This window comes from Hemicordylus capensis, chromosome 1 (assembly GCF_027244095.1).
Source record: "Hemicordylus capensis ecotype Gifberg chromosome 1, rHemCap1.1.pri, whole genome shotgun sequence".
NCBI lineage: Eukaryota > Metazoa > Chordata > Lepidosauria > Squamata > Cordylidae > Hemicordylus > Hemicordylus capensis.
This window is the reverse complement of record NC_069657.1, coordinates 247,894,536-247,919,872: the sequence shown is the minus strand read 5'-3', so window position 1 is coordinate 247,919,872 and position 25,337 is coordinate 247,894,536. Positions and strand designations below refer to the sequence as shown.

The following is a 25,337-nucleotide window of genomic DNA, read 5'->3' as shown; positions in this document are numbered from 1 at the left end:
CCAGGCCTGCAAATATTGAGAAGTCATAGTCCCTTGGGATGACTCATGTGATAAAAGCCCTTTTGCCATGGGCTTTATCTGATGAATAAAAAGGAATCGCTTACAGACCTACCAAATGGCTCAGGTCTATAACAAAGTTTACAGTAACTAAAAAATAAATCCCTGTACTGGGACATTTTTCCTGCCCTTCGCACATTTCATCCAGTTGCACTGGCTACTCCTTTCACAATCTGATTGCAATCCTCCCAAGATGCAGGATCATAAACAAGCAAACAAAAAACGGCCTGAATATTCACTTATTTTATCTGCAGTTCTTGCAAAATATCTGAATTCTTTCAAAATATCTGAATTCTTTCATGGTTTGTTCATCACTGAAAACTAGGAGCCTTTCTCCTAAGCTTAGCATGGCCAGATCCTTGTCCAGCTATCCTATTGCCCTTTTCAGTGCCTGAAGGCAACAGGAGACTAGTCAGCCAGTCAGCCACGGAGCCTGCCCATTCCATTCTTCTAGTAGCGAGGCATTCACTCCTCCACTACCAGGGCATTTTCCACACAGGGCTTTTAGCTTGCATCTACTCCAGAATGGAGGGTGTGTGTTCACATATCATCCAGATTTCATACACCACGGAGCCAGCGTGGTGTAGTGGTTAGAGTGCTGGACTAGGACCGGGGAGACCCGAGTTCAAATCCCCATTCAGCCATGATGCTAGCTGGGTGACTCTGGGACAATCACTTCTCTCTCAGCCTAACCTACTTCACAGGGTTGTTGTGAAAGAGAAACTCAAGGATGTAGTACACCGCTCTGGGCTCCTTGGAGGAAGAGCGGGATATAAATGTAATAATAATAATAATAATAATAATAATAATAATAATAATCCCCCATTGAGGTACTACCTTGGCGTGGTTGTGGGGATTGCGTGCTCTGAGGAAGGTGAGAGCTATGCCAGAGGTCCAATCATACTGGACAGGTCTCACCAGAGGAGCCAGACAAAGAGTGCCTCTCCCATCAACAATATGGTGAGCATAACTTTAATAAATCTATACCGGATCGGTCGTCGCCCGGGTCAACAAGGACCGCGCCAGGTGCTATAGTCCCTGGACATCTGGTGGCAAGTAGGCAACAGGACTCAGGATCTTCAGTTGAGCAACCAGGGCTGAAGACAGCAAAGTTACTGGAAGAAACGTTGCTTAACCGGAAAAAATATACGAAAAATGCCAACAAGGAAATAATGATCTGCTATTATAAGTCTAGTCCAACTAGAAGAGGTTATTTAAAAAGAATGTACCAAATTTGGAAAGAGAAGCATCCAGATACAGAAATAACAGAACAAAGGCTAGCAGACCAGAGAAGATACATAATAAGAAATAAAGTATTCACAGGAGTTGAGCTGGAAGAACTGGAAAGAGCAACACAGGCTCAAGATATGGAAGAAGAATTACCACCAATTGAAGAAGTTGCTCAGGCACAGGTGGAGGAGGTGTTGGAAATCGAGGATCCCACTGTTACTGAACTGTTTCAAAATCAAAACCAGGCAACCACCCCTTTGCCTTCACCTCAAAAACCCAAATGCTGTTTAACAGAAAAGCAACAAGAACTAAAGCAAAAAATAACTGAGCACATGAACCAAACAACCACCAGGGTTCGACTTCCAGCTCTAAAAACAGTTGCCAAAAAACAACTTGCTCAGGCATTAAAAGATGTCAATGCTGCACTTGCAGAGATAACAACCAATAATTTGCAAGAAACAAACCAACTAATGTACAGTGCAGCAACAATAACAACACAAGAGCTCGGATATAAGATCAGTGGACCTGTAAAAAAAGAAAGCAGTACATCACCTAAATGGAAGATTAGATTAGAAAATAAAATCTCCAGGCTTAGATCAGATGCTAGAAAACTGAAAGATATGAAAGACAAGAAGCTGAAGAATGAAAACACCAAACAGTATCTGATCCAAAAATACCACCTCGATTCAAGGAAAATTAGAGAAGTCCTGGAAATAATAAACCAGCAAATAACAGCAGTGTCAAAGAAGATTAGCAGGTATGAAGCCAGAATTACACAACACAGGCAGAATCTCCAATTCCAGTTGAATCAGAGACGTTTCTACCAAAGTATAGAAGGAGAAACTGCAAGAAACGTAGAAACAACAAATAAAGAAGAAACAGTGCAATTCTGGGGGAAATTATGGGACAATCCAATAGATTATAATAAAAAAGCAGGCTGGATGAAAGAGGTCAAAAAATGTAACCAACAAATGCAAGATCTAATAATAACACCAGAATTAATAAGTGAAAGAGCAAAGAAAATTAAAAATTGGACTGCGCCAGGCGACGATGAACTGCATGGCTTTTGGCTTAAACACCTAACAAGCCTTCATAAACAACTATCAAAACAGTTCAATCACATTTTGCAAGGAGGTGATATTGAACAATGGCTAACAACTGGGAAAACTCATCTCATCATGAAAGACCCAGCAAAAAGTGCAGTTCCAAGTAATTATAGACCGATCACCTGCCTTCCAACCATGTTCAAATTATTAACTGGAATAATTTCAGATGAAGTCATGCAACACTTATTAACTAACAAACAGCTTCCAGTTGAACAGAAAGGAAATTTCCTGAACACCAGAGGCAAAAAAGACCAGCTGCTGATTGACAAAATTATTATAGAAAATTGCAAGAGAAGAAAAACCAATCTAAGTGTTGCATTGACTGACTACAAGAAAGCCTTTGATTCATTGCCTCACACATGGATACTAAAATGTTTAAAAACAACTGGTGTCAGCAAAAACATTCAGATATTTATAAAAAAAGCAATGAGCATGTGGAGTACACAGTTAACAATCAATGGCGAGACACTTGGACAGGTTAGCATTAGAAGAGGCATTTTCCAAGGGGACTCACTATCCCCTCTGTTGTTTGTAATCGCCATGACCCCACTTTCACAAATACTAAACAAAACAGGCCTCGGATACCAAACATCTAAAACATCCAGTAAAATCAACCATCTGCTGTACATGGACGATCTGAAGTTGTATGGAAAGTCCCAGTCAGAGATTGAATCACTGCTAAGCACTGTCCGTATATTCAGTAGCGATATAGCAATGGAGTTTGGACTCAACAAGTGTGCTGCATTAATAATGAACAGAGGGAAAATAAGAAAAACAGAAGGAATAGAGCTGCCCAATGGAAGCAAGACCAAGAACCTGGAAGAGAAAGAACCTTACAAATACTTGGGCATTCTCCAGGCTGATAACATTGCACACACTGCAGTTAAAAGAAAAATTGGAAGTGAATACATCAGGAGAGTTAGAAAAATACTCAAGTCCAAACTCAATGGCGGGAACACCATACAAGCCATAAACACCTGGGCTATACCTGTTATCAGATACACTGCAGGAATAATAGACTGGACCTAGGCAGAGCTAGAGACTAGGGGTGTGCAATTCGGGATTTCGGGTGATTCGGCTCGGACCCGAACCGAATCACCCCTGTTCTGTTTTGTGCCCGAATCTGGGTCACCCGAATCACCCTTGATTCGGTTCGGATTCGGATTTAATCCGAATCCAAATCTGAATCGATTCGGGGGGTAAAAAGGGGCCCAGGGGCAAAATTTTGGGGTGGGGTGGTAGTGCCCAATGGGTAGAGTCTACCACCCCAATTTCAGGGGGATTGGGCAAAATCCTGATTTTTGGTGATTTTTTAAAGTTTTAGTGACTTTGGGGCAGTTTGGGGGCATAGCATGGGATCTGGGCAAAAGGAGTGGGGTGGGGTGGTAGTGTCTAATGGGTGCAGGCTACCACCCCAATTTCAGGGGGATTGGGCAAAGGGCTGATTTTTGGTAAATTTCTGAAAATATCATGTCTTTGGGGCATATTGGGGCATATTGGGGCAGAAAGTGGGGCCTGGGGCAGAGTAGTGGGGTGGGGTTGTAGTGCCTAATGGGTGGAGGCTACCACCCCAATTTCAGGGGGTTTGGACAAAGGGCTGATTTTTTGAGAATTTTTGAAGTTTTAGTGACTTTGGGGCAGTTTGGGGGCAGAAAGTGGATCTGCCCCAAAATAGTGGGATGGGGTGGTAGTGCCTAATGGTTGGAGGCTACCACCCCAATTTCAGGGGGATTGGGCAGAGGGCTGATTTTTTGAGAATTTTTGAAGTTTGGGTGTCTTTGGGGCAGATTGGGGGCAGAAAGTGGATCTGCCCCAAAGGAGTGGGGTGGGCTGGTAGATAGTGCCTAATGGGTGGAGGCTACCACCCATCCCCAATTTAAGAGTGATTGGGCAGAGGGGTGAATTATGGTGGATTTATTTGTATGAGGTTTGTCTTCATAAGGTGAAGTGTGCTAAATTGATTACTTCCTCATATTATTCATAGTAAAGGAAAGTGTGAAAAAGTGAAAGTGGGGACATGAGAGTTGTTTAATTGAAAAAATCTCATTTGCTATGACAGAATGAGAATTCACACCTCAGAAGTTTTTTCTGAGGTGTGAATTCTCATTCTATCATAGCAAATGAGCTATTTTTCAATTAAACAACTCTCATGACCCCACTTTCACTTTTTCACACTTTCCTTTACTATGAATAATATGAGGAAGTAATCAATTTAGCACACTTCACCTTATGAAGACAAACCTCATACAAATAAATTCATCAAAATTCACCCCTCTGCCCACTCACTCTTAAATTGGGGATGGGTGGTAGCCTCCACCCATTAGGCACTATCTACCAGCCCACCCCACTCCTTTGGGGCAGATCCACTTTCTGCCCCCAATCTGCCCCAAAGACACCCAAACTTCAAAAATTCTCAAAAAATCAGCCCTCTGCCCAATCCCCCTGAAATTGGGGTGGTATCCTCCACCCATTAGGCACTACCAACCCACCCCACTATTTTGGGGCAGATCCACTTTCTGCCCCCAAACTGCCCCAAAGTCACTAAAACTTCAAAAATTCTCAAAAAATCAGCCCTTTGTCCAAACCCCCTGAAATTCGGGTGGTAGCCTCCACCCATAAGGCACTACCACCCCACCCCACTATTCTGCCCCAGGCCCCACTTTCTGCCCCAATATGCCCCAATCTGCCCCAAAGACATGAAATTTTCAGAAATTTACCAAAAATCAGCCCTTTGCCCAATCCCCCTGAAATTGGGGTGGTAGCCTGCACCCATTAGGCACTACCACCCCACCCCACTACTTTTGCCCAGATCCCATGCTATGCCCCCGAACTGCCCCAAAGTCACTAAAACTTTAAAAAATCACCAAAAATCAACCGTGAACCGAATCACCCGATTTTTTTGTGCCCGAAATTTGGGTGATTTGGCTCGTGCCCAAAAAATATCGGGGGACATCAGGGGTGATTCGGTTCGGCCCCAAATCACCCGAAATTTTTTGTACATCCCTACTAGAGACACTGGATCGTAAGACCAGGAAAATCATGACCATCAATCATGCTCTGCACCCCCGCAGTGATGTAGATAGGCTATACCTCCCTCGCAGCTCAGGTGGAAGAGGAATGCTGCAAGTCCATCAAACAGTAGAGGAGGAGAAAAGAGGCCTTGAAGAATATATCAAGGACAGTGAAGAAGATGCACTTCAAATGGTCAATAACGCGAAACTATTCAACACCAATGAAAGAAAGCAGGCCTACAAGAAAGAACAAGTCAAGAACCGAGCAGAAAAATGGAGAAATAAGCCCCTGCATGGTCAATATTTGCACAATATAAATGGAAAATCAGATATCACCAAGACCTGGCAATGGCTTAAGAATGGCAACTTGAAGAAAGAAACAGAGGGTTTAATACTGGCTGTGCAAGAACAGGCACTAAGAACAAATGCAATAAGAGCAAAAGTCGAAAAATCCACAACAAACAGCAAGTGCAGCCTTTGTAAAGAAGCAGATGAAACCGTGGACCACCTAATCAGCTGTTGTAAAAAGATCGCACAGACTGACTACATACAAAGGCATGACAAGGTAGCAGGGATGATACACTGGAACATCTACAAAAAATACAAGCTACCTGTAGCCAAAAATTGGTGGGACCATAACATTGAAAAAGTTGAAGAAAATGAAGATGTAAAAATATTATGGGACTTCCAACTACAAACAGACAAACATCTGCCTCACAATACACCAGATATAACTGTAGTCGAGAAGAAAGAAAAACAAGTCAAAATTATCGACATAGCAATACCAAGGGATAGCAGAATAGAAGAAAAAGAAATAGAAAAAATCACCAAATACAAAGATCTACAAATTGAAATGGAAAGGCTGTGGCAGAAAAAGACCCAAATAATCCCAGTGGTCATTGGCGCCCTGGGTGCAGTTCCAAAAGACCTTGAAGAGCACCTCAACACCTTAGGGGCCACAGAAATCACCATCAGCCAATTACAAAAAGCAGCTTTACTGGGAACAGCCTATATTCTGCGACGATATCTATAACAACTGACAATAAAATTCAGCCATCCCAGGTCCTTGGGACGGACTCGATGTCTGGATAAAACAAACCAGTCAATAACACCTGTCTGACTGTGTGAACAAGAAATAATAATAATAACCTATATTCTGCGACGATATCTAGAACAACTGACAATAAAATTCAGCCATCCCAGGTCCTTGGGAAGGACTCGATGTCTGGATAAAATAAACCAGTCAATAACACCTGTCTGACTGTGTAAACAAGAAATAATAATAATAATTTATCACGAAGTCTATGTGAGCTATCGGGGAGCACTTCACACACAATTCATGTTTTTCATTGCATGTTAGAGTGTAGCCCGATTTATATCGGGGGGGAACCCCCACTTTTTGCATCAGTTTTGGGGGGCAACTTTGAACTCACAGTAAAGCCTCACAGTATCATGGTAATGTCTGCTGTGTGAAAAACACCCAGCTGAATCCATAGCACAGAATATGTCAGTTTCTCCCCACAGTAGGTGAGGGGAAAAGACAGAAAGCACAGTGACTACTTACTCTCCCACTGCCCCTCCAGACATGGAAAGAGACAGCAAGGAACTCCAGGACAGCGGCATGTCAAACCAAACCGTTTTCAGAGCAGACCGAGGAAAAGGTTTATTTCTTTTTTGCCTCTGAAGTCTCACAGCTGCAGGTTTCCTTTTTTGACAAAGGGAATAGGGCACACAAAGGGAACAGGGTGCACTTATAGTTCTTTCACCTATATTGGGCAGCAGCTATATAGGAAGATGCTGAAAGGCATCATCTCATACTGTGCGGGAGATGGCAATGGTAAACTCCTCCTGTATTCTACCAAAAGCAAACCAAAGGGCTCTGTGGGTGCCCGGAGTCGAAATCGACTTGATGGCACACTTTACCTTTATAGTCAAAGAAATACTATTCAGATCCTTCCGCCAGGTCAGCTATGAATCCAGCTCTCACACTGCAGCTCGAAGTTGCAGCTGAAACATGACGATGCTTCCCCCTCACCAATGCCACCATTGCTGCTACTGAGTTCTTCTGCACAGCATCTGCCTTCTGCTTGTCTGTCATAGGCACTATGTGGCATCGCTGCAGACAAGAGATCTGTGCGTGCCTGTTCAGTCTTGGGTGATTCTTAAAAGTCCTAATTTGTTTCCATTTTTTGTATGTTCAGGGATGAGTGCAGCTCATCTTCCAGAGGCCCTTTTAAAGTGCACTTCTGTGTGGGTTTTTGCAGTAAGCCCAGTGTGGAAGCAAAATGGAGCTTCCACACACGCAGCAGTTCTTGCAAGTTTCGTTTTTGGACTTGTGTCACTATTTTCTCATGGTGGGAGCGGGGCAGAATGCTTCCAGTTGGTTATCTGTACCTTCCCTGGGCACTCCAAGGCTAGTTTGTTGTTTCTGCTATTCCACACTCTGGTTTACCAAACTTCTGCAGCACTGCCCCTCTTCTACCAAGACTTCTCTGGCTCCCATGGAGCTTTGAATGGGGCAGGGGTATGGTTTAATCACAGCTATGGTGGTTAGAGGTGCCTCCATTTAAAAAAAACACAAAAACAAATGGAAACAAATGTGGGATGTAGTTGTAAGTGTTTCCTGCTGCTCTCAGCATTGGTGCAGAGCCTTAAATAACCACATTCTGAAATAGTTTTCTCCTGCCAGAACCTTTAATGACATTGCTGCAATCCTATGCATACCTTCCAGGAGTAAGCCCTGTTTGACATACTGGGGCTTGCTTTAGAGTAAATACATAAATTGTGCTTCTGAAACAACTATTTCCTCCTTTTAAAAAAATGCTATTTTAAATTAGTGCTGTTGCACTTCCACTTACGGGGGGTGGGGGCAGGCAGGAAAAAAGTAATAGAGCACAAATATTGCTGTTACGTTTGTTTCGGCGAATACCCTTACTATATAATGTTTTGTTTCTTGTCCGAAATGAAAAGTGCAAGCATCGTAAACCCTTCTAAGCAGTGGCGTAGGGAGGCCCGCCACCAGTGGATCCCCTTGCCACGCCACCTGCACCTGACACCAGATGCTGGGAGTGTGGTTTCACTCAGAAATGGAGCCATGCAGCTCCGTTTCAGAGAAGCTTAGCAAGCACCAGTTTCCTTCCCAGCCTGGCCGGGAATGTGTCTCCTTGCCTTTTAAAGCAGGGAGAGCTGCTCCTGGCCAAACTGTGAACACAGTACTGGCCCGAATTAGCTCATAAATGGGGCGCATGGCCAAATTAGCAAAACCACGCACCCTGCATCTGATGTCAGATGCAGGGGGTGTGGCTGGAGCCTGAGGCACGGCCCCTGAGCACGGCAGCCCCGGTTCTTTGAACCCATTCACGCAATGGTGGATCTGCCCCTGCTTCTAAGGCCGTGATGCCTCCCTCAAAGTTCCAGAGAGTTAGCTTCAGTGGCGTCCACGCAGGCACACTTTAAAGTTTTGAGGCTTGATTTTATTATTTTATTTTTTAAAAAATTCATTTAAAATATGTATATACCGCCCAAACCTTGCATCTCTGGGCAGTTTACAATTAAAATCATTTAAAACATCACATCATTTAAAACAATTAAAATCATTGGAAAAATTTAAAACATTTAAAATCCAATATTAAAAATATTAAAAATATAAATTTAATTAAAAGCTTGGGTGAATAAATGTGTCTTTAGTGCCTTTTTTAAAAACTGCCAGCGCTAGGGAGGCTCTTATTTCACACATTCCAAAGTCCAGGGGCAGCAATGGAGAAGGCCCCTTCCCGAGCAGCAGCCAAACAAGCTGGCGACAACAACAGACAAACCTCTCCAGATGATCTTAACAGGCAGTGGAGCTCATGGCAAAGAAGATGTTCTCTTAACGTCTTAATGTTCTCTTCACATCATTTTGACAGTTGTCAGATTGGAGTGCACAAAGCATTGCTTCTGAATGGGAAAATCACTAATGCCTGCAAATTTTTTGGTTTTTTTGGCAGACTGAGGTGAAAATTGAATTGATGGTAGGCCATTGTGAGGCCAATAAACAACCCATTTTTCATACAGATGGGTGGGGTGTGTGTGTTTCAAATTCCACTAAGGTAACACTAAACATTTGAGGTTTCTCCTCATAATTTTTTTGTTTCTGGGCAGAACATGATGAAACTTTCATGCATGGTAGACCCTTCTGAGGTCATGATGCCCGTCCCACCCAGAGCTTAAAGTTATAAGGTCACCCTCTGTTTTAAGAAGCAAGAGACACTTAAAACTGCATCTAGCATTTGTTTGTTTTAGACAAAAAGTCTAAAACATTTGTTTCTTCTCAGTATTAGATAAAAGTTGAAGACATCTTAGTTCGTAGGGAGGGCATGATGTCATCAAAATATCAGGCAGAAAGATGTGAGGGTTTCTTTAAAGGCAACCCTTAAAGTTTGAGGTTTCACATATTTTTTGTTTGTTTCTTGTCAGAATCAGATGAAAATTGCAGGCACAGTAAACCCTTATGAGGCCATTATATCACACAGGTTTCTGCAAGATAGGCATGGAGGTTTCTGTGCAGCCACACTTTAAAGTTTTGAGGTCAGACTTGTCTCAATTTAAATCACCACAATTGGAGCTGTTGGGACAGGAACAGTGTTTTTTGTCCTATCCCAAAAACCAGTCCTATCCCAAAAACTATTATTCTCTTGGAAGATGATCTACCCTTCATCTTGGAAGGAAGCTTCATTAACAGCAGTGAAGCTTACACTTGAGCAAATATTAATGTGAGCAAGTTTGGTTTTTTTAGTGTTTTGTTTTTTTAAAAAGAAAGACAGAAAACTGTAATAGAAATTAATGTTGATCTCAGTTAAATAACAAACTGTAAAAGGTAATGAATGACCAGATGTACATTGGCAACAATGAACTCAGGTACGGAAGTGGGTGGGGTGAAGTGCTCTTGGGAGCCAGCCCTCTTACACATCAGAAGAACCTATTGCAGAAAACCACTCCTTCTCAGCCCCAGACAAGTTATGTTATAGTCCATCTAACCTTTGGCTCAATGCACAAGTTGTTTATCCCACATTTTCAGTCATAATAATGAAAAGAAACAGAAGTTTCATAGGGTTAGGGCAAATCCCACATGGGGTGCAAGTGATGTCAATGCTTCATAAAATCCCACATAACCATCAGTAGTAATGATGGAATAAATCACCGTCTGGAAGTGCCCTGTATTAAACACACATGTAGCCTTTTTACAGAATAATCCTATCTGTGTTTACTCAGAAGTAAGGCCTACAATGTTCAAAGGGGCATACTCTCTAGAAAGTATGTTTAGGATTGTGGCCACAAAGACATATGTGGAGAACATGAGCAAGACCTCTGCAGCAATTGTGTTGCCTGTCATTTCAAAGAAGGGTTTTTGTTTTCCTTTTTATGTCAACCCCCACTTTCAGGGATGTGCATTCTTCCTCTCCATGCTCACCACTGGTGCGTGCATAATCACAGTCTTCTCCCATTTTGTTTGTTTAAACTAAGGTTGCAACTATTCCGAAATAAACTAGTCTAGCCCTTATCTTAACAGAAGCTTCATATGCAAATTATCAATAGGTGATGCTTTTCACTGCATCACTAAATAATATTGCCTATTTATTTGTTTAGAATATTTATACCCCGCCCCTCCAGTACACTATTGCTCGAGGTTCACAGCATTAATAAAATTGATACAATATAAAGTAAAAGATTAATAAAGTTAAACAAGTTAAAAGACCAGGCTAAAACCACATGCAAAGTTACAATTTTGTTTCAAAAGTTCAAACGAAATGTTATTTAAAAAGCTAAAAACTGCGAACTAAAAAAACCTACTAGACCTAAGCAGATAAAACATTTTAAAGTTTCTTTTAAAAGATGTCTTAAATTATTAATTTTTTTAAAGCACTGAGAGAGGGAGCATGACAAAGATCTTCTGGGTGGGCATTCCCAAGCTGAGGGGCCACAGCTTAAAAGACCCTGTTTCTAGTACCCACCAACTGGATCTCTGTTAGTGGTAGGGCCATGAGCAAGGTCTGAAATGCTGAGCGGAGGGCCCTGGCAGGTTCATATAGGCAAATAGGTTCTGACCAGTAGCCCAGCCCCAAGCTGTGTAGGGCTTTAAAGGTCAAGATTAGCACCTTGAATCTAGCCCAGAAGCAGACTGGTAACCAGTGAAGCTGCCGCAGGATGGGTGTAACACTCATTAAGAGACTTACGCCCACGAGCATCCTTGCGGCAGCATTCTGGAACAGCTGAAGCTTCCAAACCATCTTTGGGGCAGCCCCACATAGAACACATTGCAGTAGTCCAATCTAGATGTTACCAAAGCATGAGTGACTGAGGTCAGGTCCAAATTCTCCAAGTAGGGCCGCAGTTGGCGTATCAGCCATAGCTGGTAAAATGCACCTCTGCACACCGCCACCACCTGTGCCTCCAAGGACATTGTCAGGTCCAGAAACACCAAGCTGCAGACTTTCAGTGGAAGTATGACCCCATCCAAGACCAGATTTACCTCACTACTCGAATGATCAGTTTTATCAACCATGAGCACTTATCTGGATTAAGTTCCAGCTTGTTTGCCCCCATCCAGCCCGAACAGCATCCAAATCCCAATTCAGAGCATCCACTGCCTCCCTGGTGTCTCCTGACTTAAACTATAGGTAGAGCTAGGTATCATCTGCATAGTGATGGCAGGGCAGCCCATACCCACAGATGACCTCTCCCAGGGATTTCACGTAGATGATAAACAGCATAGGGGACGAGTGGGCTCCAAAATTACTACAAATCACAGACTGCACTGGTTCTGGGGCAAACAGTGGCTTGGGTACCTGTCTTTTGAAAAGCCCAGTGTCACACATTATGTTTTCCGTCACTCTGATTTTGGCCATGAAGTTCAACCAGGTAGTGGGCACCTGAAGGGGGCCCAAAATGGATATCATATGGCTGTTTAAGCCATTAAAAACTATTTCAAATACTTCATCATTCAATATGCTGTATATGGGTCCATTAGGAGTCTCACCTATCTCTAAAGAACCACTGAGGATTGCTAGAAGCTGCTTCCGGGCTATATAGAAGTCAGGAAGCTCTGTGGGGCTTTTCTTCTGAGAGAGCTACATCTCTAGGATGGACTCTCTGGGGCGCAGTAGTTTTAAGGCTTGAAAAACCCATATGCCAGGGTCCGGATCTATCTTTGCACTGGCATCTATGCCCGTGCTCCAAGTGAACGCATCTGCAAAGTTAGCAGCTAGGCTTGCAACCTGATCAAAATCTGCACTGTCAGCTTTGGAGTGGATCATGATGAATCTTGCCATCCATACCACAGTTGTGTACCTATTAAGAGGACTCAGGGAATCCACCACAGCCTTGGCTTCAGTGAGAGTCCATGGCTGCAGGGTGGAGGTGTCCTGAGTGGAAGAGAATCTTCCAGTTACTGTCTAAGTTTGGGTGTGAACCACCGGAGCAATGGGGGCTCTGTATAAGAGGTTTCCTCTCCTGCAAGACAACTCATCCACTATGCCATGGGGCATAGTGAACGTGGATGATCTAATGGGCTCAGGAACGGGCTCCTTTGCAGGATCTTTCCCCTGGTCCACATGGGACTCTGATTCAGGAGCACCAATGAGATTGCCACTATTCAGTGATGCAATCATGGCATGCTGGGGAGCTGACTGGGTGAACAACTGGGGGTCCTGCCTTTCCAGTTCCTGTTGTGCTGCCTTTCCAGTTCCTGAAAAACTGCAATTTTCTCTTGGCACTCATGATCCACTGCAAATTTACTTTCAGCCACTTCTTGCTCCAGTTTGTCTATGTACTCCTGCAAGTTTTGGGCTATGTTCTTAGCTAAGTCTCTGGCTCCTTTGAGCTCATCTTTTAAATTGTCATTGTCTGCAGGCAACAGTTGGATCAACCCAAGGCCTCTCTAGTCCAGCATTCTGTTTCCCACGGTGGCCCACCAACCAGGAAATGAAGGCATGCTCCTTCCCCTGCTGCTGCTCCCTTCAACTCAGAGGTGTATCTAGGGAAAATAGCGCCTAGGGCAAACACTGAAATTGCGCCCCCTGTCCAAGCATCTGACACCCATCTTTCAGATAACTTTACCATAATATCAGCTCAAAAATACAACTCAAGCTCGTTAATCTTTTAATATTTCAAAAACTATTTAGCAGTGGACTTAGCCAGACCAAAAAATGCTGGAAAACTACAAATTTCAGTATGTGGGGGCTCATGAAATACCCAAATACTATGTGGAGATGTACTTGGAAAACTAAACAGAAGTGCCTGTCTAATTCTCTACTATGCATTGTAGCATCACCATTACATAAGTTTTAAAAATCAATGGAGAATTTGACTTTTCCCAGATACTCTGTAAATAATTAAAGAATATGCAGAGTAAACTGTATCACTGCTTGGAATATATTCTAGTCTTTCAGAAAGACAGTTAAAATGAGAGAAAGAGAGCAAGAAACTCCCAGTGGGCCTTAATATTAAGGGTTTCACACTGATTCAAAGACAAACTCACCATTAATAGCCATATTAGCAAGACATCACATTTAACTCACTTATCATAAGAAGCAAAGTAAGAGCGAATGAATACAATCCCAGCTCTTAAGCGTCAGCTCAGTATTCACAAGCCCTGATTCTTTGTACATAGTGCCAATCTGAATGTGTACAGTGTCTTATATTATATTTTTATTATTATTATTTTTACCCGTAGCCCCTTTGGGGGGCTTCCTAAAGGCTGGGGGGGTTGCAAAGATTCCCCCTCACCCCGCTGGCCTCTAGGGCCTCGCAGGGACCATTTGAGCATGTGCAGTGGCCGTTTTTAAAAATCATCTTTTTTTTTTAAAGAAGGCCACTGAAAACCAAATGGCCTCCGTGCATGCTCAAATGGCCTCTGCAAAGCCTGGCATGACCTAGAGCCTCACAGAGGCCATTTGAGCATGCACGGTGGCCATTTTGTTTCTGGAAGCCATTTTTTAAAAAATTAATTTTACAAAATGGCGGCCCCCTTCAAGTGGTGCCCGGGGCACGTGCCCTGCCTGTCCTACCCCTAGATACGCCCCTGCTTCAACTACTATTCAGAGGGACATGACCTCTGAACCTGGAGGCAGCCTATAGCCATCAAGATTAGATAAGAAAGAGATGGGCTTGCAACTAGGGTGGGCCAGCTGAATACTTGGCAACTCTAGTTTAAAGGGGCAAGTCCTTCCCTTTCCTTCCCATCACTACTGCACTGAAGGACTAGGGGTCTAGTACAAGAGTAGCTGTCACAACTAGCATGCAGAAAGGCCACAAGTCCTGAAGTTGGCAGCAACTCAAGCTGGAATTAGTTGCTCAGAGTCAGGCCAGTCAGGCTGTGATAGATGTGAATTTATTGGCTCTTCAAAGGAAGCCTGGACTACAAATATACCACAATGGCGGTACGACTTGCGTTGTCCCTGGTTCAGATCTCACCTCTGCCATTAACATACCGGGTGGCCTTAAGCAAGCAAGCCACTCCTCAGTTCCCCAATATAGGTTTTATATTTATAAACCACCTAACACCTGAATCACAAGGTGGTGTACACAACTTAAAACCATAAATAAAACTCAGTTAAAAAAATTTAAATCATAACATTTTTTTAAAAAATAGTTTAACAAAAGGCCTGACAAAACAGGTGCATCGTAAGTGATTTTTTGAAGGCAGCCAGAGATGAAGAGGCTCTTATATTGACAGGGAGCATATTCCAAAGCCCTGGGGCAGCCACAGAAAGGGATTGGTCTTATGAGGAAAATAATACTAATTTACCTTACAGAATTGTTGAAGGATTACATATCAAGAGCTTTGAGAACTCAGAAGCACTATACAGATGCTGAGTATTATTAATAGTATCCTGCTGATCTGAAGGCTGCCTGCAGTACACCGGCTGGCCATCTGCAAGGCGGCACTGCTGAGCAGCTGAGATCAGGCCAACTGCAAACTATCCTCAAATGGCACAGAGAGCAAGGCTCCTGGATTCTGCTGCCAGACTCACTAGTTTGAGGCTTTGGGCATTTATCAGCAGTGCTATGGGTTATGCTACTACAACTTCCCCCGGAAGGAACAGGTCTGCCGTCTGGGGATGCTTCTGGACACAAAACTCTCCCTAGTGTCCCAGGTTGAGGCAGTGGCCAGAGGTGCCTTTTATCAGCTTTGGCTGATGTGCCAGCTGGGTCCGTTTCTTGAGATAGATGACCTCAGAACAGTAGTACATCTGCTGGTCACCTCCAGACTTGACTACTGCAGTGAGCTCTACAGTATGTGGGGCTGCCTTTGTACATAGTCCGGAAACTACAATTGGTCCAGAATGCAGCAGCCAGGTTGGTCTCTGGGTCATCTCGGAGAGACCATATTATTCCTATCTTAAAAGAGCTACAATGGTTGCCGATAAGTTTCCAGGCAAAATACACGGTCTTGGCTATAGCCTATAAAGCCTTAAATAGCTTGGGCCCTGGGTATTTAAGAGAACATCTTCTTTGCTATGAACCACACCGCCCATTGAGATCATCAGGAGAAGTTCATCTACAGTTGCCACCAGCTTGTCTGGTGGCTACTCGTGGATCGGCCTTCTCCACTGCTGACCCGAGGCTTTGGAACAACTTTTTAAAAGGCAGTCAAGACACATTGTTCACCCAGGCTTTTAATTAGATACTGTTTTAATAGCTTGATGTGTTTTAATAGTTTTAACATTGTGCAGTGAGGCCGGCTGTCCTTACCTCCGAAGACGGAGTAATGAGACGGCCCAAGGCGATAGGGATGGGTGGCTGTCCCTGCTCTGAGGCCAGACCTGATAAGCTTAGCTGGCCTGGGTAAAGGAGACAGGGCCATGTAGCCAGACAAACGTTTTAAAATTTTAAGTTGTAATGTTTTAAACTTGGTATTTGTTGTTTTTATTGTTTGGTTGTCAACCGCCCAGAGATTTGCATTTTGGGTATGTTAAATATGCAAATATGTTAAATAAAAAATAAAAAAATAAGAATTGCCCATCAAAAGTAGAAACTGGAACCAATACTGCAAAACCACCTAGAAACTCTTTCAAACATTTTCTGTTATGCACAACTGTTACTCTTCCTTCACACCCACCTTTGGAACAGAGTAATTGACTACTCCTGCCCATTTCTCTCTCCAGATTGGCTCAAGTGCACTGTTGTGCAGCAGAAGGTGGTTATGCCAAAAAACTCAGCTGTTCATACTTCCTTCTATTACTTCATACTTTTATATGCAGACTATTTCTCATATGCTGTTTTTTTCCCCACAGCAAGAAAAACCAGTTCCCTAATTTGAACAAATTGGCAAAGGTTTGGGGAGGAAAAGAACATTCTCTTTCCATACTGAGAGTTGGCAACATAATTTAATTCAACTTTCCCAGCTACAGGACCGAAGGATATTGATAAAATCCAACATTCATTTGCTGACATCTAATGGCAATTTCAAATATTGCAAGGTGTGAATAGTGCCACCTCGCCTATGCACAGCTAACCTTTAAAATTAAATATTTTTAAACTGTTTTTTGTTTCAGTAACTGTCATTTGCCTAATTTCATTCTTTTAGTAGCGGTTTCCATTTCCAAATTTAAAACAATCATGAAATGTGGTCTTATCTTTCAACGGAATGCCAGTTTTTCAAATGTAGTTTCCACAAAAAAGATATACTTTCAAGGTTCAAGGCATAATATCCTTTGTTTGGAATGCTTTAAGGAAACAGAGCAAGCTAGTTTATTTAAATGCCCACACAAGATAAAAATCAATAACTGTATTCAAAATGATCAAATGTATAGTGATGGGGTGAACACACATACACACACTGGTTAGACTCATAACTGGACTCTGAAAACCAAATTATTTTACAGGACTGTCAGCAACTGTAAGCTCTCCTTCCAGCCCATATGACTAGGAGGTGGGGCTGGGTTCCAAATATTACCAGTTATACATGCTGGGGTTATAGCTTACAGAGAGTATACAACGGTGTTCTGCATCAACTCAGTCTAGTGGAGAACTTGCCCAAGCTTAGGCAGACAAATCTAGGAATGTATTTATTTATTTTAAAGATGTATATCCCACACCTTCACAAAAAGCCCCAGGGTGGCTGGGAATTGCACCATTGCTCCTGAGATTCAGGAGTTGCCTTGTGGGCAAGCTCAGAGACCACATAGCTCCCTGGAACCTTAAAAACAGTTCTGGTGGCTTTTCATACTTCCTTCTTTAGAGATGTTTCCAAAATGCTGATCTGATTTTTCTCCAGTTCGGAGTTTCAAATTAACTTCATTTTCTAAGTGGAACTGAAGTATTTGGAATTCCCCATTGATTTATTGCTTATTTCCAATTTGTCATACAGAGTACTATGGATAAGCCGTTTGCGGCAGCCTTCAGTTCCTCCAGTTTCTTCATGCCTTCCCCAAATGTGCATTGACAAAACTCAGCAAAAAAGTGATCCGACTATTCCTACAGTTGCATCAGTAGGGCTGGGGGCGGGGAGTACTGTCCTACCAACTTGTGTGCATCGGTGAAACACAACACACAGGATCTTGATACAGTCATATGTACAAGCAGTCAATATTGCTTTTTTGAAGTGCTTAATCAATGCACACTTATGCATCAGTAATGTGTGGTGGGGGGAAGATGCATATGAGCAAAAACTGAGGCCAATTTCAAAGTTAATTTTAAAATTTCACCAAGTTAAACAGGACTTCAGGAGTGGAACACAGGGAAGACTGAAGCTATGAAACAATGAAAGGAATGGAATGGAATGGGAAACATTCTCATCCCTAGGCTGGGCTTGGACAACAAAGAAGTAGATCAAATTTCAATGGAGCCATGAAACACACTGAAAAATGGAGGGGCTAGTGGCGCAGCTGGGAAATGACTTGCCTAGTGAGCAAGATGTTGCTGGTTCGAATCCCTGCTGGTATGCAGCAGCTATATAAGGAGGTGCTGAAAGGCATCATCTCATGCTGCTTGGGAGGAGGCAATGGTAAACCCCTCCTGTATTCTGCCAAAGAAAACTACATGGCTCTGTGGTCACCAGGAGTTGAGAAAGGGCACAACTTTACTTTATATAACAATACTGAAAATTAAACTAAGACTTTTGGTTCAGTTTGAATATATTATTATTATATTTATTAATATATTATTTATTCTTCTTCTTCTTCTTCTTCTTTCTTGTTTACACAGTCAGACAGGTGTTATTGACTGGTTTGTTTTATCCAGACATCGAGTCCTTCCCAGGGACCTGGGATGCCAGAATTTTATCGTCAATACTGTTGGTTATTATAGATATCGTCGCAAAATATAGGCTGTTCCCAGAAAAGCTGCTTTTTGTAATTGGCTGATGGTGATTTCTGTGGCCCCTATGGTGTTGAGGTGCTCTTCAAGGTCTTTTGGAACTGCACCCAGGGCGCCAATTACCACTGGGATTATTTTGGTCTTTTTCTGCCACAGCCTTTCAATTTCAATTTGTAGATCTTCGTATTTGGTGATTTTTTCTATTTCTTTTTCTTCTATTCTGCTATCCGCTGGTATTGCTATGTTGATTATTTTGACTTGTTTTTCTTTCTTCTTGACTACAGTTATATCTGGTGTATTGTGTGGCAGATGTTTGTCTGTTTGTAGTCGGAAGTCCCATAATATTTTTACATCTTCATTTTCTTCAACTTTTTCAATGTTATGGTCCTACCAATTCTTGGCTACAGGTAGCTTGTATTTTTTGCAGATGTTCCAGTGTATCATCCCTGCTACTTTGTCATGCCTTTGTTTGTAGTCAGTCTGTGAGATCTTCTTACAACAGCTGATTAGGTGGTCCACTGTTTCATCTGCTTCTTTACAAAGGCGGCACTTGCTGTTTGTTGTGGATTTTTCGACTTTGGCTCTTATTGAATTTGTTCTTAGTGCCTGTTCTTGTGCAGCCAGTATTAAACCCTCTGTTTCTTTCTTCAAGTTGCCATTCTTAAGCCATTGCCAGGTCTTGGTGATATCTGATTTTCCACTTATATTGTGCAAATATTGACCATGCAGGGGCATCTTTTTCCATTTTTCTGCTCGGTTCTTGACTTGTTCTTTCTTGTAGGCCTGCTTCGTTTCATTGGTGTTGAATAGTTTCTCGTTCTTGACCATTTGAAGTGCATCTTCTTCACTGTCCTTGATATATTCTTCAAGGCCTCTTTTCTCCTCCTCTACTGTTTGATGGACTTGCAGCATTCCTCTTCCACCTGAGCTGCGAGGGAGGTATAGCCTATCTACATCACTGCGGGGGTGCAGAGCATGATTGATGGTCATGATTTTCCTGGTCTTACGATCTAGCGTCTCTAGCTCTGCCTGGGTCCAGTCTATTATTCCTGCAGTGTATCTGATAACAGGTATAGCGCAGGTGTTTATGGCTTGTATGGTGTTCCCGCCATTGAGTTTGGACTTGAGGATTTTTCTAACTCTAATTATTATTATTATTATTATTATTATTATTATTATTATTATTATTAATCTATTTATTATTATTATTTCTAATTATTATCATTATTGTCATTATTATCATTATTATCATTATTATTAATAATTCGATTTCTATACCACCCTTCCAAAAATGGCTCAGGGCGGTTTACACAGAGAAATAATAAATAAATAAGATGGATTCCTGTTCCCAAAGGGCTCACATTCTAAAAAGAAACACAAGATAGACACCAGCAACAGTCATTGGAGGTACTGTGCTGGGGGTGGTATAATGTGCTAAACAAAGAGAAACACCATGGTAAAAGGTGCCGCTTCGCCCAGTTAGCAGGGGTATATGTGCTACTATAGTTATGAGGACCATTCAAATAAAGGACAGGGGTTTTTTCAATATTTTGCCTATCATTCTTTCCCCCATAAGCACATATTTCACCCATAAACTGTACTGACCATTCAAGGGCTGAGCCAGGCACCTCAAATCTGTTGTGGAGATATCATCCAGTAGTTCACAAGGAGTACCACAGACAGTAACTGAGATGTTCTCTGGAGAAAATCCAGTTCCATGTATATGCACTTTTCCTCCACCTAGGCAGCCTAAAAGAAAAAGAATTGAGAATTGACACTGGGCTACCTGCTTCTGAAATCTCCCTACCAACATCAGAAGTTTGTAATACTTAGCCTCCCATAATATTTTGGACTTCTGGCGAAAATCATTGTACGTAAAGATGCTAGAAGCCCCTGCCTCCTCCATGAATCCGAAAGGGAAACAACATATTAATAGCCCATGACCCTGAAAAGTAATACACCAAAGACAACATAAGTGTCTTTTTTCAAAGCTGTCATAGTTGCTTTACAGTTACATATTTGGATGCCAGAGGTGGCTAATTCCTTTCTGAGAGAGGATGTGGTCCTTTCTGCTGGTAAAGAAAGCAATGGTGTAGGCGTTTCTAAAGAAATTCAGGCTGGATTGAACCACAATGCAACATGATTTCCCAGTGCATAAAACAGCATCAGCCAGGAGGCAAACAGTACTTTTTGCCAGTAGTTTAAGCAAGAAAATAACACTGCCTCAACTGCCCTCCTACTGCCGTAAGTAACCTTAAGTAACTCCCTCCATCTACTCTAGAACTTTAAGAAAAGTCTGAAGATCACCCCACGAAAGTGGCATTTGGTCCCAACCAGGCTAAACCATATGTAGGTGAAGTTCCAGTGCATCGACCTTTTGCACCAACTATCCTAATGACCACTAGGGGCACTGGGAGTAGAGGTAGTTAATGAGGGACTCCTTGCCTGCCCCTGCTTTACCTCTACTCTATGACCCCTGCCTTGACTCCTTAGATATTTCCTGTGGGGAATCAGTCCACTTCCTTTCCTCTTGGAAAGTTGATGGAAATACACACACACACACACACACACACACACACACACACACACACATACATATATATATATATATACCAATAAACCCATTTAGTTTGGATTGTACAACAATCTCCATGTGTGTTCTTTAGACAACTGCAGCAACAAAACTCTGCACTCTACTCTGTAACTGGAGTGCGTAGCTTCTTTTGTTGGCACTTTGAAAAAATACAAACTTCAACACTTTTAGCCCGTAGTTTAAGCAAGAAAATAACACCGCCTCAACTGCCCTCCTACTGCCTTAAGTAACCTTAAGTAACTCCCCCCCCCATCCACTCTAGAACGTTAAGAAAGGTCTTTGGATCACCCCACGAAAGTGGCACTTGGTCCCAACTAGGCTAAACCCATATTCAGACAGAAAAAGAGTCAGACGACAGGGATGGCACCACAGTAATGTAAATTAAATGAAGAAGGGGGGGTGGTGCAACAGTGATTTATTGCTAGGGGGGAAACTCCAGTGCCTTTAGAGATAAGAACCTCTTCCTCATGGAAAAATGTACGCGAGGAAAAATGAAAGACTTCTGTCCAACAGGTAACCAAGTAAAATACTTCCAACAGAAGTAGCACTGTGAAACTGCCCAGAAGCTGTCTTAAGTCATTCCATAGCTGCCATGCCATATACAGCAATCCTGATGGGTCCCTAATGCCAACATTCTGCAGCACGGAAAGAAAGTCAACCACTAACACACAAAGGAGAAAATAGATAAGGACATAAGAGCAGCCCTGTTGGATCAGAACCAAGGCCTATCTAGTCCAGCATCCTGTTTCACACAGTGGCCCACCAGATGCCTCTGCGAAGCCCACAGGCAGGGGTTGAGGGCACAGTCTCTTGCTGTTGCTCCCCTGCAACTGGTATTGAGAGCCATCGTGTCCCTGAGACTGAGGCTAGATCATGCTAGGTTTTTAATGCTGATCTGTTTTGTTAATTTCTCCATGATTGTATATTATACTTTTTCTGTAGACACCTCAAGAAAGTTATGCTTTTAAAGCAGGATATAAAAGCGTAAAGTAGATAAATACTCACAATAGTACAGCAGATGAATTCTTGAGTGGGTTACAATATAAGCTTCATCATAGCCTCGGAACATCATAGCCTCATACATGGCAGTGAGTAAACACCCCATTAGTATCCAAAGAGGCTTTTAGTTTAGTGCCTGCAGAGCTATGTGGGTTTTTTTTGTTGTGGTGGTGGTTTGTTTTTTGCAATATATCTCTATTAATGAGCTATAATAAAAGTCCTGCGATAGCCTTCATTTAACAGTTAATACACAGATTTGACTGGCCACTTGCTTTCATATAGTATACTTCCAAACATGCAGCGGTGAAACCAGACAAAGAAAGATGTTGAAGGACAGCTACTGGGGCTGGGTACGGTTTCCAAAGGCAGTAATGGGATGCTGAAGGGAGAGGGTCTCTGCTGCAGGAAACAGATTGCTCGAGATTTGCTTTAGAGTGCTTCCTGAGAGAGCAGACAAGGCAGAAAATGTCCTTCATTTACTGAAAGAGAGCCCGTTTTCACCAGAAACCAAAGTGTGTTGGGATTATGATATAAAACTCCATGAAGACAGACTTCTTCTAAGACAAGCCCTATGCTCTTCCTCTATCAGGGAAAAAAGATTAGGCAGCAAGGAATTGCACAACTACAATAGAGTACAGGCCAAATATGACTGCAGTCAAATAGTTCTTACAGCATCAGTGCAATGCCCATTGTGTCATTGCTCCCACTAACAGGCACTCCATACCTCCTGGGGGCTTCCAAAATCCTCTTTAGTCTGTCCCGGGTTGTGTGGTAGCCGTGCCTCCAGCCTGCACTGCTCCAGGCAGCCAAGAGTGACCTCTTTTTTAGAGACAGAGGTGGGAGGAGGAGAATATGTGGGATGAGGATATGTTAAGGTGCGTGTTGAAATGTTTCTGCTAATGCATATTTGCATAAATATGCCTCTTTTTATATTCTTACATTCTTGTGAGTTCAGTTGCTGTTTTGTGCCCTCAAGAACCCATGTGTTAAAAATACTCTGTGTGTCATGGGGTGTGTGTGTAGTGGGGGATGATGCTTAACTTTGCAATGGGGGATGGGGTGTCCAAAGGCCTTTAGGTCCCGGCTCCAAAATTACCTAGGTGCACCTCTGCTCCCACTAGTAACTTCTGCACAGTTTCACAGGGCTGGTTCTTATATGAGAGGAGGATTGTGCTTGCTCTTCTTGATTGTTGCTTTCCACATCACTCTAGTAAGAGTGGAATGAAATCCTGCTAACCAAAGCTGTGCATACACTTACCACTCCCGTTGTTCACTGACACAATAGTCAGGGCAGACGTGAACACCAAGCTTGAGGAGGCCCAGCCTTTGAGTAGGTCCCCACCTGTCACATTATATTCCCCAGCAGGAAGCTGAGGAAGCACACAGTGCAAAGTGGTGCAGTTGCCAGTGACATTGGCACAGGGAGAGTCGCCAATGAAAATGTTCACATCTTCTGCTCGCCTGATCCGTGACACCCTTATTGTCAGAAGCTGGTTCACGGGAAGTGAAAGAGAAATGAAAGCAGGAGTGAACTCTTCGCTGTAGTTTATTTCCCCAATGTGATAAGAGACATCATCTATGTCAAGCCCCACAGCAGCAGTCCCATTGCCTGGAGGGACGAGGCACTGAAGAACCCAGTAGGTGCTGTTGGCAAGGAGGCAGTGATTATTTCCTATCATGACCGAGGTATTGTTGCTACCTTTTAACGCCATGCCTTTTAGTGTGAGAAGGCCTTTACCATTAACACTGAAATTTTGGGGGTAAAATTGAAGCACTTGGGGAGTGACTCTGAAGATGTTGGAGCCTCGCCACTTCAGGCAGGCTTGACCCCACTTTCTGTTCAAGAGAGAAATGCTGTGTTCTCCTGCGACAAGGCTGGCTGTCTGGCACTCAATATCAGTTTCATTTGAAAAAATTACATTACAAGGGAAATGTCTATCCACCTTTATCAGGACTTCATCCACTGCCCAAGCTAATGTCTGACCTCTAATGAACAAGTGAGTTAACGTCCCATTCAACTTCACGGTCACAGCATCAATAACAAGGGTCAGATTTTCAAGAAGATGGAATGAACAATCTCCGAGGCAATGGCTCCTGATTCCATTCACAGTCACTGTGATGTTGAGGGCTCGCGGTACATCACGTAACTGTTGATCATCCACAAAAGGACCACTTGGGGAAAGAGCACATTCAATAATGCTGCCATTGGATCGCTGGATCTCACAAGAGAAATCCCCTTTCAGATTCACCCAAGCTGAATTGGTCTGAGATTTGAAAGCAAGGCCAGATATGGTGAGCAACTGCCCACCACATGCTGAGCCATGAGATGGAAAGATAGACTTTATCGCGGGGACGACTGTCAAGTGCTGCATTGCAGCTGGTATGTTGGCATAGCCCACCTGCCTCTGGAGAATGCTAATGAGATACTGTCCTGGTTCTAGAGTGCTCAGGGGGAAGGAGCATTGAGTGCTGATTGTAGAATGATTGGTGTTCTCTGCCTCAAGCTGACAGTCCACATCTCCCAGCACAGCCACTGAATCCATCACATTGATTCCTTCTATGCCCAGCCACAGGCTATCATTCAGCATTTCTGCTGCAATGTCTATAATGTTTGGAGTCAGAGACGTTTTGTAAAGAAAGGTAAAGTTCTTCTTTGAGACACTCAAGGCAGATGTGTCTACAGATGACCTGTTGCCAATGAACACCTCCACGTGTGCGGGGAAATCTTCCAAAGTGCCATTGAATTGCTGAGGGGCCGGTGGAGTCTGGCACAAAATCTTCTCTTCATTCAAGTGAGTAACAGTACAAGGCTGCAAGCCTACCAAGACTGAGACCACGTCTGGGTTGCTGCCAAAGCCTGCTCCAGAAATAGTGAGCATTGTTCCACCTAGGAAAGAATCAAATGTCAGTGCACAAAACCAAATCCAGCAAAGAGATACATCATTTGGACTTCAACTTCCTCAGCTTTTGAACCCAGTTCACAAAGGACTGTGCAGATCTCTGTTTCCATTACAAGAATGTCAGTGTTCAATATGGCGAAAAGTT

The 25,337-nt window shown here is 42.9% G+C and overlaps 1 protein-coding gene across 1 annotated transcript in view; it reads right to left on the bottom strand.

Moving 5' to 3' along the window:
- The window catches only part of PKHD1 (PKHD1 ciliary IPT domain containing fibrocystin/polyductin), a 436,391-nt gene that overhangs the window by 326,430 nt on the left and 84,624 nt on the right, over positions 1-25,337 (bottom strand). Inside the window, exons 26-27 of the mRNA XM_053273219.1 lie at positions 23,551-25,179; positions 20,306-20,449 (exon numbers count right to left, since the gene is read on the bottom strand). Of these exons, the coding sequence (XP_053129194.1) occupies positions 20,306-20,449; positions 23,551-25,179 (1,773 nt within the window). The remainder of the gene's footprint in view (positions 1-20,305; positions 20,450-23,550; positions 25,180-25,337) is intronic.